General features: G+C 35.7%; 1 protein-coding gene across 1 annotated transcript in view; it reads left to right on the plus strand.

Annotated features, from left to right (window-relative positions):
• The window catches only part of EFCAB13 (EF-hand calcium binding domain 13), a 201415-nt gene that overhangs the window by 77940 nt on the left and 108865 nt on the right, over positions 1-14610 (plus strand). The window contains exons 11-14 of the mRNA XM_061140776.1: positions 437-574; positions 2729-2800; positions 7873-8016; positions 10030-10104. Of these exons, the coding sequence (XP_060996759.1) occupies positions 437-574; positions 2729-2800; positions 7873-8016; positions 10030-10104 (429 nt within the window). The remainder of the gene's footprint in view (positions 1-436; positions 575-2728; positions 2801-7872; positions 8017-10029; positions 10105-14610) is intronic.

A 14610-nucleotide genomic window follows, 5' to 3' on the forward strand; every position in this document is an offset into this window, starting at 1 on the left:
ATATTTTTCCCATTTCAGTACATTATATAAGGAGGCTCATTATGGTCATGTGTGTCTGCTAGGATTTTGTAATTTTGAGGGTTGTGAACTGAAAACATGGTAGGTAAAGTGATAGGGAAAGAACTCTCAATTTTTGTCTCAAATCTTGAAATTTAAACATGGCACACTGATGTTTTAATCTCTTGGACTCCATTATATTTTAATCAGAAATAAGCTGCAGGTATAAATGTTTGTAGAATTTCAAGACAGTTTTGTGTTTGAGCTGTAAGAGAAAGATTAGGTATAATGTAAGATACAACAGAAATATGAAGTTTTAAGGTGGTATTAAGTAAGTTAAACTTGATTTCTGATTACCAGAAAAAGATTTTAGCTGTCAATTATTGCTAAGACACATAAATTATGTTGCTGAATAGTCTTCCACATTTTGTATATTTAGGAAGTGTCTGTGAAACTATCAAAAAACTCCAAGAAAATTACATTGATGCAGAAGAACTTCAGTCCATTTTGCCTTCAATAGGAATTACTTTATCAGATAAAGAGTTCAAGAAGATTGTGACTGACACTGCTAGAAATGGTAAGAGACTGATAATATCAAAATTTTGAAAAAAAATTAGATACTTTCACATGATAGTATTAAATGTTGGAGTAAGATCTTTCAACTGGGATTGGAATGGGTCATTCTAAAGAAGATTCAGAAAGAACAAACAAAAATTGGAAGTAGTTATATATAAAATAGATAACTAAAAACTAATAAGTATAGCACAGGGAACTTAACTCAATACTCTGTAATGACCTATATGGGAAAAGAATCTTAAAAAGAGTGGATATATGTATTACTAATTCACCGTGCTGTAGAGCCAAAACTACTAATAACAGAAGATTGTAAATCAACTATACACCAATATATACATTATTTAAAAATTGAGAGTAGTAAAAAAACGATTTCTGGGAAGTTTGGTATAATAGATTGGTTTGGAGGGTCTAGGTAGGTCTTTTCTATTTCAGAATTCTTTCATAAGGTTCTTCATCATTATTCCTAGCTCTGCCTTCTAGTGTGGGACAGGTCCTGGGGAAAGCTTATCTAGTTGTAGAAGAGAGGTTCAAGTAGCAAGACTATGATACCCCAGAGGTTCAAAAATCTCTCAGTAAATAGCTTAAGGAGTCCAAGGAGAAATGATTGGAGATTCTAAAATGTAGAGGGAGTACTGTGGCTAGGAATTTAGGGCTAGTGATTCTTACTCAAGGCAAGCAGTTATTAAATAGCATCTAGAAATAAAATAGCATATCTCACTCATCAGCCTAAGTTTAGGGCAGAGTTTGAGTTTCTAAGAAAGATTTTTGTGTTAGAGAAGTTGATTTATCATTAAGTAAGAATTTTCCACAGCAAAAGTTCAGTTGAAGAGAGGGCAGAGGCAACATTTTGGGAAAAGACTGACAGAAATAACATTAGGAGTGAACTGTTATACCCTGAGCAAAACTGTTAGTTAAGGTAAATAAGAAAGAAGGTTTGATTTAAAAAAAAACTCTAAGGAGTAGAGATCAGAGTAAATGGTTACGAGAGGGGTAAGTGTTGGCTGCTGCTGCTACTGCTGCTCTTGCTAAGTCGCTTCCGTCCTGTCCGACTCTGTGCGACCCCATAGACGGCAGCCCACCAGGCTCCCCCGTCCCTGGGATTCTCCAGGCAAGAACACTGGAGTGGGTTGCCATTTCCTTCTCCAATGCGTGAAAGTGAAGTTGCTCAGTTGTGTCGGACTCTTCACGACCCCGTGGACTGCAGCCTACCAGGCTCCTCCGTCCATGGAATTTTCCAGGCAGAAGTACTGGAGTGAGTTGCCATTGCCTTCTCCACTAAGTGTTGGGGGTGGAACAAAATGGGTAGAAGGGATCAATTGTATGATGACAGATGGAAACAAAATTTTTGGTAGTGAGCATACTGTAGCATATATTAAAGTAGAAATATACTATTGTACACGTGAAGCATGCAATGCTATAGATAAGTGTTACCTCAATGCAAAATAAATTTTTTTTCATTTATTTTTATTAGTTGAAGGCTAATTACAATATTGTAGTGGTTTTTGTCATACATTGACATGAATCAGCCATGGATTTACATGTATTCCCCATTTAAAAAAATCTAAAGGGTAGAAGCCACTAAAGTTTTTCAGCTTTTTTTCTGCTTATCAGGATTAGTATGAACACTGTGCAGGGTTTGTATCTAAAATAGGTGTTGTTTGGACTAGCTGGATAACCGGGGGTAGGGATGGGGATATGTGGGTCCATTAGGGCTGGTTAGCATTGTCAAGGTATCAATGGATAGCATATTGGTTGACTGGGTTTTCATAATTATGTGAAATAGACTCATTAACTTTCTCATGGTCCATAACTTTGAGCACCTTTCCTTTTTCCTGTATCTATCAAGAACTGAGTACCTAACCCTGTCCTTTGCACTTTATAATAAACATTGAAAAAGCAGGGACTGTGTGTTACTTACTTTTGAGTTCTTGGTGCCTAGCATAGTTCTTGGCACTAATATACTCTCAGTAATTGTTGAAATGAAATGAAATCACCTAATTTAGAAAGACTCATCTAGGGGGACAGGCTATGTAGAAGAAATAAGCTGATGATTAAGTGAAGGGTAAGTATATGTTTCATAGTTGTATTAAAATGTGAATTTACATTTTACACAAAAGTATAATAGAATGTATCATCTCAACTTTTTATTTTACAGAAAATGGAATGGTGAAATTAGATGACTTTGTGAGTGCTGTCTCTAAAGAGCAAACTCTTCCTGAATATGACGGTAGGTAGGAAATTTATTTTAAAGTCATTTGAGGAAAGAGCAGTTAGGTTGAGGAGAATTAGGTTCAACTGAACTGAATTTGCTTTTTTTATGTACTAATAGTTCCAAACCCTTGACAAGCCATTTGGCATTTTTTAAAAACTTTATGTATCAGGGTACTAAGAACTAACTTGCTTACTTCACAGAATAATGTGGATTTTATGAACTGGAGAGAGCTATACCCATGTACAGTAATGGTAATGATAATGAGGAGGTCAAATAGGTAATTAACTCCATTATTAGCTATTGATGAATGATTTACTTCTTTAAAGAGGAACTTGTTTGAATCAAATACTTTGGTTTTTCTTTGCTTTAGAACATTAAAAAAGAAACAGTTCTATTGAGGTAAAATTTACATACATAAAATCTCCCATGCACTGATTTACAAATTTATAGTCATATCACAATCTAGTTTTTTTTATTATTTGCAATGTTTTAATTTTTTATGTAAATAATTTTTTCAGTGAGATTAAAAAGCAATGAAAGTTATGAAGGCATGCTGTTTTATTTCCTTCTGTTTATTCATATGCTTAAAAAGAAGTGAACTTTCTGTCTCTTCCTAAAAGATTTCTCAGATAAGAAAAAATTAATCCAAAGGAAGACATTTCCTTTTATACCTAGATGAAGAATCTTATGTTAAAAGCTATACTATCATTTGTCATTTCTGATGAATGTAAGTGCTTAAATCTCTGGATTCCTTGAAGATGCTATTAGTATATAGATTTCTTGAATGCTTCACCATGCAATCATTCATTCACAAATTCAATCATTCTTTCATTGCTATTTTGTGAAGTAGTGTCTGTCTTTGTCACAAACTCTCAGATCCATATATGACTACTGGAAAAACCATAACTTTGACCAAATGGCCCTTTGTTGGCAAAGTAATGTCTCTGCTTTTTAATATGTTGTCTAGGTTGGTCATCACTTTTCTTCCAAGGAACAAGCATCTTTTAATTTCATGGCTGCAGTCACCATCTGCAGTGATTTTGGAGCCCCCCCGAAAATAAAGTCTGTCACTGCTTCCATTGTTTCCCCATCTATTTGCCATGGAGTGATGGGACCAGATGCCATGATCTTAGTTTTCTGAATGTTGAGTTTTAAGCCAACTTTTTCACTCTCTTTTTCCACTTTCATCAAGAGTATCTTTAGTTCTTCTTTGCTTTCTGCCATAAGGGTGGTATCATCTGCACCTCTGAGGTTATTGATATTTCTCCTGGCAATCTTTATTCCCGCTTGTGCTTCATCTATATACCAGTTATACCTACATACTTATACCAGTTAAATAAAAATTACCCGTCCTTGACCCTCCAGCTCTGGAAATCATCATTCTACAATACTTTTTGTTTCTGTGAATTTGTTCACTTGAGATACCCTAGTAGAATCATATAGCATTTGTCTTTCTGTGACTGGCTTATTTTGTTTATAATAATGCCCTCAAAATCTGTGTTGTAGCATGTGTCAGAACTTCCTTCCTTTTTCATGCTGAATAATATTCCACTGTGTGTGTACACCACATTTTGCTTATTCATTCGTCAGTGTACACGTGTGTTTCTTCCACCACTTGGCTGTTGTGAATAGTGCTGCTATACAAATGGGCATGCAAATACCTCATTAGGCTGCTACTTTGATTCTTTTAGCTATATACCCAGATGTAGGCACAATCCAGTTTGTAACATTTCTATCAGTACTGAAAATTCTCTCATGCCCATTTGTAATTAATCTTCACCCCATCCCTAGACAACCACTAATTTGCTTTCAGGCTCTATGATTGTGCCTTTTTTTGACAGTTAATACAAATTAAATCATATAACATGTCTTTTATACTTGGCTTCCTTCATTTTGCATAATGTTTTTAAGGTTAGTTCATGTTGTAGTAAGTATCAATAGTTCATTCCTTTTTATGGATAAATTCATATTACAGTTTATAGATATACTCTGTTTTGTTGATGGTTGACAAGTTCATAAACATTTGACTTTTTCAATTTGTGGCTTTTATCAGTAGTAATGAAATTAATATTTGCATACATGTCTTTCTGTGGACATATGCTTTTATTTCTCATGGGTAAATTCCTAGGAGAAAGATTGTTAGTCTGTATAGTAAATTTATGTTTAGGTTTTTAACAAATTGCCAAACTGTTTTCCAAAGTGGCTATAACATTTTCTTTCTCAGCAGCAATGTATAAAGATTCTAGTTTCTTCACATCTTTGTCAACACTTGTTTTTTTTGTAAATTTTAACTATTATAATAAGTGTGTAGTGGTATCTCATTTTGCTTTTAAGTTTCATTTCTCTAATGACTAATAATATTGAGTATTTTTGTATATGCTTGCTAGCCATCCAGGTGTCTTTGGTAAAGTATATATTCAAATCTTTTGCCCATTTTTAGAATTCCATTTTGATTTATCTATATTATTTTAGAGTGTATCTCTTTTTGGTGGTTGCTTCAGGTATTATATATACATAACTTATACAGTCTACTGATGTCATTATTTTACCAGTTCAAATGAAGTATGGAAATATTGTCTATCCTTACGTCCCTTTACCCTCCCCTATGTATGATATAATTGTCTTAAATATATCCTTTACATATATTTAAAAGCATACTGGACAGTTTTATAATTTTTGCTTCAACCATCAAATGAGATTTAAAAACTTAAGAGAAGGAAAGCCTACTATATTTACCCATATTTTGGCCTACCATTTTTTTATTCTTCCTTCCTGATACTCCAGAGTTCTTTGTTTTATCCTTTTCTTTCTGTTTAAACATCTTCCATTTAACCATTCATCAGTTTACTGTCAACAGATTCTCTTCATTTTCTTCCATCTGAGAACATCTTGATTTTCCCTTCATTCCTGAAGGATATTTTTTTTCTAAGTGTGAATTTGGGGTTGACAGTTCTTTTCTTTCAGCACTTGAAAAATATGGTGCCACTTCTTTCTGGTGTCCATGGTTTCTGAGGGAAATCTTCATTAAGTTTTTTCCCCACTATAGGTAAGTTGTCATTTTTCTTTAGCTACTTTGTTTTTCCATTTATTTTTATTAGTTGGAGGCTAATTACTTTACAATATTGTAGTGGTTTTTGCCATACATTGACATGAATCAGCCATGAGTTTACATGTATTCCCCATCCCAATCCCCCCTCCCACCTCCCTCCCCACCCCATCCTTCTGGGTCTTCTCAGTGCACCGGCCCCAAGCACCCTGTCTCATGCATCCAACCTGGGCTGGTGATCTGTTTCACCCTTGATAATATACATGTTTCAATGCTATTCTGTCTAAACATCCCACCCTCGCCTTCTCCCACAGAGTCCAAAAGTCTGTTCTGTACATCTGTGTCTCTTTTTCTGTTTTGCATATAGGGTTATTGTTACCATCTTTCTAAGTTCCATATATATGCATTAGTATACTGTATTGGTCTTTATCCTTCTGGCTTACTTCACTCTGTATGATGGGCTCCAGTTTCATCCATCTCATTAGAACTGATTCAAATTTTTTTCTCTGTGTTTACTTATGATGTGTCTTGACATGGTTTTCTTTAGCTTTATCCTGTTTGAGTTTCATGTATTTTCTTCGATCTGTAGGTTCATATCTGTTGCTAAAAATTTGGAAATTGTTTAGCCATTATTTCTTTGAGTACCTTTTAGGCCATGTTGTCTCTCTTTTCTTCTAAGACTCTGATTTTACGATGTTAGATCATTTTTTTATACTGCTTCAGGTCCCTGAGACTCTATTCTTTTTTATTTCAATCTATTTTCTTTATACCAGACCACCTGACCTGCCTCTTGAGAAACCTATATGCAGGTCAGGAAGCAACAGTTAGAACTGGACATGGAACAACAGACTGGCTCCAAATAGGAAAAGGAGTACGTCAAGGCTGTATATTGTCACCCTGCTTATTTAACTTATATGTAGAATACATCATGAGAAACGCTGGGCTGGAAGAAGCACAAGCTGGAATCAAGATTGCCGGGAGAAATATCAATAACCTCAGATATGCAGATGACACCACCCTTATGGCAGAAAGTGAAGAGGAACTAAAAAGCCTCTTGATGAAAGTGAAAGAGGAGAGTGAAAAAGTTGGCTTAAAGCTCAACATTCAGAAAACTAAGATCATGGCATCTGGTCCCATCACCTCATGGGAAATAGATGGGGAGACAGTGGAAACAGTGGCTGACTATTTTTTTGGGCTCCAAAATCACTGCAGATGGTGATTGCAGCCATGAAATTAAAAGACACTTACTCCTTGGAGGGAAAGTTAGGACCAGCCTAGATAGCATATTAAAAAGCAGAGACATTACTTTGCCAACAAAGGTCTGTCTAGTCAAGGCTATGGCTTTTCTAGTAGTCATGTATAGATGTGAGAGTTGGACTGTGAAGAAAGCTGAACGCCAAAAAATTGATGTTTTTGAAGTGTGGTGTTGGAGAAGACTCTTGCGAGTCCCTAGGACTGCAAGGAGATCCAACCAGTCCATCCTGAAGGAGATCAGCCCTGGGTGTTCATTGGAAGGGCTGATGTTGAAGCTGAAACTCCAATACTTTGGCCACGTCATGTGAAGAGTTGACTCATTGGAAAAGACCCTGATGCTGGGAGGGGTTTGGGGCAGGAGGAGAAGGGGATGACAGAGGATGAGATGGCTGGATGGCATCACCGACTCGATGGACATGAGTTTGAGTAAACTCTGGGAGTTGGTGATGGACAGGGAGGCCTGGTGTGCTGCGATTCATGGGGTCACAAAGAGTCGGACACGACTGAGTGGCTGAACTGAACTGATTTTCTTTATGTTGTTCATTGGGTGATTTTGCTGTCTTTCAGTTCATTGATTCTTTCTTCTCTTTTCTCCACATGTTTCATACTCTGATTTTATAACTTATTAATGTTCATATTATTAAAGATTCTGACAATGCTTTTCATATATAACATTTGTGAAATATTTAATATTTTGTTGGTATGTTAAAACCAAAATTCATCTTACTATTGGTGTTTTCTTTTTGACATATATTTAATACTTATTTGCATACTGCTTTATTTTCAGTGTTGACTGATGTCATTAAAGCTATTGATAAAATTAAAGATGAAAATATTGATTATGGGGATCTGAACACTTGTCTTCAAAATTTAGGAGTTTATCTTTCTAAGCCAGAATTTCAGAAGATCACAGAGTTGACTGAAGTTGGTGGTAAGTGACATGTTGTCAGGAAAACTGGCTTGATATATCTGAAAAGAGGATGAGTTTGCTATTCTTTTTCTCAGAGTGATGACTTTACAGATTATATTGGAAAAAAAGTCCATTAAAGTTAAGCAAATACAGAAAAGTACAAAAATACTCAAAAGTACAAGATTCTTAAAATCTCATTGTCCAGAAATAAGCAGTCTTAATAGTCTTTCAGCCTATTTTTCCCCTAGGCAAAATGTAAACAAAAAGAAAGTAGGGTTTGTGATTTTACTCTCTGATTGACACAAGTCAGGACTAAAGGCATTAAGTGGGACAAAGGATGACTTTATTATGTCAAAGCCCACAGTTCATAATAAAGGTACCAATTCTTTTAGGTGCCCCTAGAACATAGCAGCAACTTTCCTAAAGAGAAAGGTTGAGAGTGAGGTAGAGGAGTGTATATGATTATAGATAAAGTAATAATGACCATGAGTTGATATTTGCATCTAGGGAGTATACTTGGTGCTCATTGCCATTTACTTTCTATTTTGAATATATTTACAATTTTTCATAATGAAAAGTAAAAAGAAATAGAAACAAAAGTTAGAAAAATTCACTTTCATCTATAAATCCAAGAAAATCATTTGCACTGATGTACAAGCAGACATGTTCAAGGCAGCATTGATTTTAATGTGTGCCCAGTCACTCAGTCGTGTCTGACTCTTTGTGACGCTATGGACTGTAGCCCTCCAGGCTCCTCTGTCTATGGAATTCTCCAGGCAAGAATACTGAATGGGTAGCCATTCCCTTCTCTTGGGGATCTTCCCAACCCAGGGATCAAACCTGGGTCTCTCATATTGCAGGCAGATTCTTCACCATCTGAACCACCAGAGAAGCCTTTCGTAATGAATATATGTCTCAAATATTTTTTTTTGTATGTATGTGTATATGCTTAGTTACTCAGTTGTGTCCAACTCTTTGCAACCCTATGAACTGTAGCCCGACATGGCTCCTCTGTCCCTGGGGATTCTCCAGTCTAGAATACTGGAGTGGGTTGCCATGCCCTTCTCCAGGGAATCTTCCCAACCCAGGGATCGAACCCAGGTCTCCTGCATTGCAGGTGGATTCTTTACCATCTGAGCTACGGGGTATCAAATATAATAAAATAAAAGAACAGAATTTATTGCTTTAGAAAATTTGTGTTCCTGTCAGGGAATGTAAATCTTAATTAACTCTGAATTCCCCTGGAATTTTTCAAGGTCTCACTTCTTCTGTCTCAATAGATTTGGCTAAGAATATAAAGTGATTTGGTGCTCTTTGAAGTAAACTACTCAAGGATATTTAGTCTTGAAAATAGAAAGTATACTGTGCTGTATTTTTTATAGTGTATTAGAATTTTTTTTTTCTCAGTGGGGTAAGCAAAGGACTAGGATTATAAAAAACTCACCATGTTTATGTAAAATCTTTATATCAGGCCCTGGAAAATTCTTAGAAATGTTTTATTCATTATCATTGGGATATTATGAAGAATTTTTAAGGTATAAAGTTACTATTAAATGTTTAATTGTTTCAGTAGCATGCTTGAGTAAAGATATTAGTATAAATGTTAGCCTGATGTAGAAGAAGTCAAGAGTTAGGAGAGCTCTCTTCTAATTCCTGGTTTTGTATTATCTGTTGTGCAATCATATCATATATGCATGTTTTTTTAACATGCATAAATAGCATATTCTTTGCCTACATATTTACTGAGTTGTTGCAAGGTCAAGTCAAGATAATATAAGTTTAAAGTTAAAAACGTTGTACACTTGTGACTAGAGGGATTTTTGATAAGCTTTCTTGGTGTTTTCAGGGCTTAGTTTTTGCCTGTAAATTGAACTGCTTTCCCCCCTTATACCCATATATCTTTAGTGGTTAGTATTAGCTGATGGATATAATGATGTTATCTCCCTGAATATATAACTTATTTTACATAATTTAGTATTTATCACAATAAATCTTTAAGTTAATACTGAAGAAAATGTGTTCTTTTCCCTTTAGAAACAAAAAAAGTGAATTTTAAACAATTTGTTGATACTATGATGAGCAACATGGAACGCTTCTCTGAAAAATTAGGTAAGAATTTGTACTTTTTGTGGACTAAATAGTTTGACAGACTTCAGAAAAGTGTAATACACTGAAAGAGCCAGGTATCCTGAAGATCATCAGGCAAATAAATAGTTGGCTTACTGCTATGTTTGACCTTAATCATCTCTGTTACTGATTCCTAAATCTAGAAGACCTTCCCTATGCAAATGAATTGAAAGCTATCATAATCTTACTACTCAACCTCACACCTCATTATATAGAGCTAGAATCATATATATGAAATCCATATTTTGGGAAGATTTTAAATGTTTTATTATTTTGGGAAAGTGATGCCATCTAGTGATCATAGCTGAGTACTATAATACAAAATTTCTGGTTCCAGCTGTTCATATTTTTTTCATCTTCCAATTTATTTGATAACATTTGTTGTGCCATTACTATGTATCAGATTATATGTTAAGCTGTGAGAGTGCTAAAGACACTGTTTGAAAATGAAAAAGACAGTCTTTGTAACTAAGAAGCTCACTGTAAAAAAATGTAAGGTCATATATGTATATTTTAAATGGAATGAAATTAGTACCTTAAAAATTGGTGCTAAAAGTAGGATTGTGTTATTTTGTGCCATATATTAGGAAATAGTGCACTTTAAGTAACAGCCATTTTTACCTTATATATCAATTTAATTTGTTTCCTATATAAGGAAATCCAATTGATTAATTGGATGAAAGGATTATTTGCTTGTCAGTCACTTTTCCTAGAAACTTCATTTTTAGATTATTTCCTTTCTAATTCTTTTTTTAAAATTCTTTTTCTTTAAGTAATTTTAAAATTAAAGTAAATGCCAAGAGAAAATAATTTTAGTAAAACCATTTCAAGCACATTCAGTGACTGGATGTATATTTTTACATTGTATACTCATTCAGATTTTATGTAAGCCATTCTGTGTGGTTATTCTGTGTTGATCATTCTGTGTGGCTGCTGTAGAATTTATTTTTGTTTTTATTCTTTTATCTTGATTTTTATTCATTTGCTTTATTTTTTGTATTTTACAAGATGATGGCTATAATTACCTGTTCTATACAGTATAGCTTTGTTGCTGTCTATTTTATGCATAGAAGTTTGTATCTCTTAATTCCGTTACAGCTATTTTGTCCTTTCCCTATGTTCTTTCCTCTCCTCACTGGTAACCACTAATTTGTTTTTTATATATGTGAGTCTGGTTCTCTTTATTGTATGCATTCATTTGTTTTATTTTATTTGATTCCACATAAAAGTGATATCATACAGTATTTTTCTTTATCTGACTGATTTCACTAAGCATAGTATTCTCTAGGTGCATCCAAATTGCTGCAGTGGCAGAATTTGGTTCTTTTTATGGCTGAGTAATATTCCATTTTGTCAGAACTCTCCATTCTGACCCATCTGTCTTGGGTGGCCCTACACACCATGGCTCATAGTTTCATTGAGTTAGACAAGGCTGTGGTCCATGTGATCAGATTGCTGCATAATTGCACTCATCTCACACTCTAGCAAAGTAATGCTCAAAATTCTCCAAGCCAGGCTTCAACAGTACATGCACTGTGAACTTCCAGATGTTCAAGCTGGATTTAGAAAAGGCAGAACAGCAAGAGATAAACTGCCAACATCCATTGGATCATCAAAAAGGAAAGAGAGTTCCAGAAAAACACCTACTTCTGCTTTATTGACTACGCCAAAGCCTTTGTGTGGATCACAACAAATGTGGACAATTCTTAAAGAGATGGGAATACCAGACCTCCTGACCAGCGTCCTAAGAAATCTGTGTGCAGGTCAAGAAGCAACAGTCAGAACTGGATGTGAAACAACAGACTGGTTTCAAATCGGGAAAGGAGTACGCCAAGGCTGTATGTTGTCACCCTGCTTATTTAACTTGTATGCAGAGTACATCATGGGAAATGCCAGGCTGGATGAAGAACAAGCTGGATTCAAGATTGCCGGAAGAAATATCAATAACCTCAGATATACAGATGACACCACCCTTATGGCAGAAAGCGAAGAAGAGCTAAAGAGCCTCTTGATGAAAATGAAAAAGGAGAGTGAGAAAGTTGGCTTAAAACTCAGCATTCAGAAAACTAAGATCATGGCATCTGGTCCCATCACTTCATGGCAAATAGATGGGGAAACAATGGAAGCAGTGAGAGACTTTATTTTTTTGGGCTCCAAAATTACTGTAGATGGTGACTCCAGCCATGAAATTAAAAGATGCTTGTTCCTTGGAAGAAAAGTGATGACCAACCTAGACAACATATTAAAAAGCAGAGACATTACTTTGCCAACAAAGACCCGTCTAGTTAAAGCTATGGTTTTTCCAGTAGTCATGTATGGATGTGAGAGTTGGACTATAAAAAAAGCTGAGCACAGAAGAATTGATGCTTTTGAATTGTGGTGTTGGAGAAGACTCTTGAGAGTCCCTTGGACTGCAAGGAGGTCCAACCAGTCCATCCTAAAGCAGATCAGTGAATATTCATTGGAAGGACTGATGCTGAAGCTGAAATTCCAATACTTTGGCCACCTGATGTGAAGAACTGACTCATTTGAAAAGACCCTGATACTGGAAAAGATTGAAGGCAGGAGGAGAAGGGGACAACAGAGGATGAGATGGTTGGATGGCATCACTGACTGGATGGACATGAGTTTGAGTAAACTCTGGGAGTTGGTGATGGACAGGGATGCCTGGTGTGCTGTAGTCCATGGGGTCGTGAAGAGTCAGACACTATCGAGTGACTGAAATGAAATGAACTGAATATTCCATTGTGTGTGTGTGTGTTTGTGTGTGTATATATATGGCATTTTTTCCTTTACAAATTCATTTGTTGATGGACACTTACATTGCTTCCATATCTTGGTTATTATAAGTAGTGTTGTTATGAACATTGAGGTGTGTCTATCTTTTGAAATTAGTGTTTTTGGTTTTTCCAAATATATACCCAGGAGTGAAATTGCTGGACATATGGTTGTTCTGTTTTTAGCTTTTTGAAGAACCTTCTTACTGTTTTCCACTGTGGCTGCAACAAATTACCTCCCTACCAGCAGTGTACAAGTATTCCTATTTCTCTACATCGTTGCTGATGTTTGTTATTTATGGACTTTTTGATGATAGCCATTCTGACAGGTGGGAGGTGATATCTCGTTGTGGTTTTGATTTGTATTTCTCTAATAATTAGTGATGTTGAGCTTCTTTTCATGAATCTCTTAGCCATCTGTATATCTTCTTTGGAGAAATGTCTAGTTAGCGGGTATCAGGGGTGAGCTATGGTGGAGTGGCCACCCTCAAAGAACTGGGCTGCTTCTCATGTTGATAAGTAAGCTTCAGCAAATACATTATTTATGGATATTGTTAATTTAGCATTAAAATATATTTTATGTTTGAGGTTGAAGGGGAATCTGGCTATTCTTAGTCTACCATATTGCCAGTTCCCTCTTTAAAAGCACTGTTCAGATTTTTGACCTTGCCACTCCACACTGCATGTGTGCTCTGTTTCCTAGTTGTGTCTGACTGTTTGCAACCCCATAGACTGTAGCCCATCAGGCTCCTACTGTCCATGGAATTTTCCAGGCAAGAATACTGGAGCAGGTTGCCATTTCCTATTTCAGGTTATCTTCCTGGGATAACCTGGAAGGATAACCAGGGATCAAACCCCAGTCTTCTATGTCTCCTGTGTTGGCAGGTGAATTTTTTTACCACTGAACCAGCTGGGAAGCCCTGCCACTCCATACTAGCTTTTTACAAAAAGTTAAATCTTGTCTTGCTAAATGCAGTGGTCAATTTTCTGTCTTTGTCTTATTTATCTCTAGTAGGTTTTAACATGTTTTTCTTGAAAATTTCTCTCCCCCTGTCTTCTGTGACACTGTAGTTTCCTAATTTCCTTCTCATCTAATTGGCTTTTCCTTTTTCAAAAATTGAGATATAATTGACATATTGTGTAAGTTTAAGGTGTGTAATGTGTTGATTTGGTACACTTTTTGCAGTAGGATTATCATCATAGTGTTAACTAACACCTCCATCACATCACATTATTATTTCTTTTTTTTGTGGTGAGAACATTTAAGATTTAGTCTCTTAACAACTTTCAAGTATACAGCACAATATTGTTTACCATAATCACTATGCTGTTCATTAGAAGCACAGGGCATACTAATCTAATTGCAAGCTAGTATCCTTTGACCAACATCTCCCTAGCTCCCTGACTCCTCAAGCCCTGGTAGCCACCATTCCTATTTTCTGTTTCTATGAGTTCTGCTTTTTTAGATTTCACATATAAGTGAGATCTTCTAGTATTTGTCTTTCTCTGTCTGACTTACCTCACTTAATACCCTCAAGGTTGCAAATGGCAGAATTTTCTATAGTTGCTGAATAATATTACATTGTATATGTCCCTTCCTCTTTTGTTTTGTTTCCTGGCTGCTTCTTTTCTGGCTGACTTTTAAATGTTAGTGTGATCCCAGATTCCATTCTGAGTCTCATTCTCTAAGGCTTTCTCTGAGTGATCCTAC

This window comes from Dama dama, chromosome 5 (assembly GCF_033118175.1).
Source record: "Dama dama isolate Ldn47 chromosome 5, ASM3311817v1, whole genome shotgun sequence".
NCBI classification, from domain to species: domain Eukaryota; kingdom Metazoa; phylum Chordata; class Mammalia; order Artiodactyla; family Cervidae; genus Dama; species Dama dama.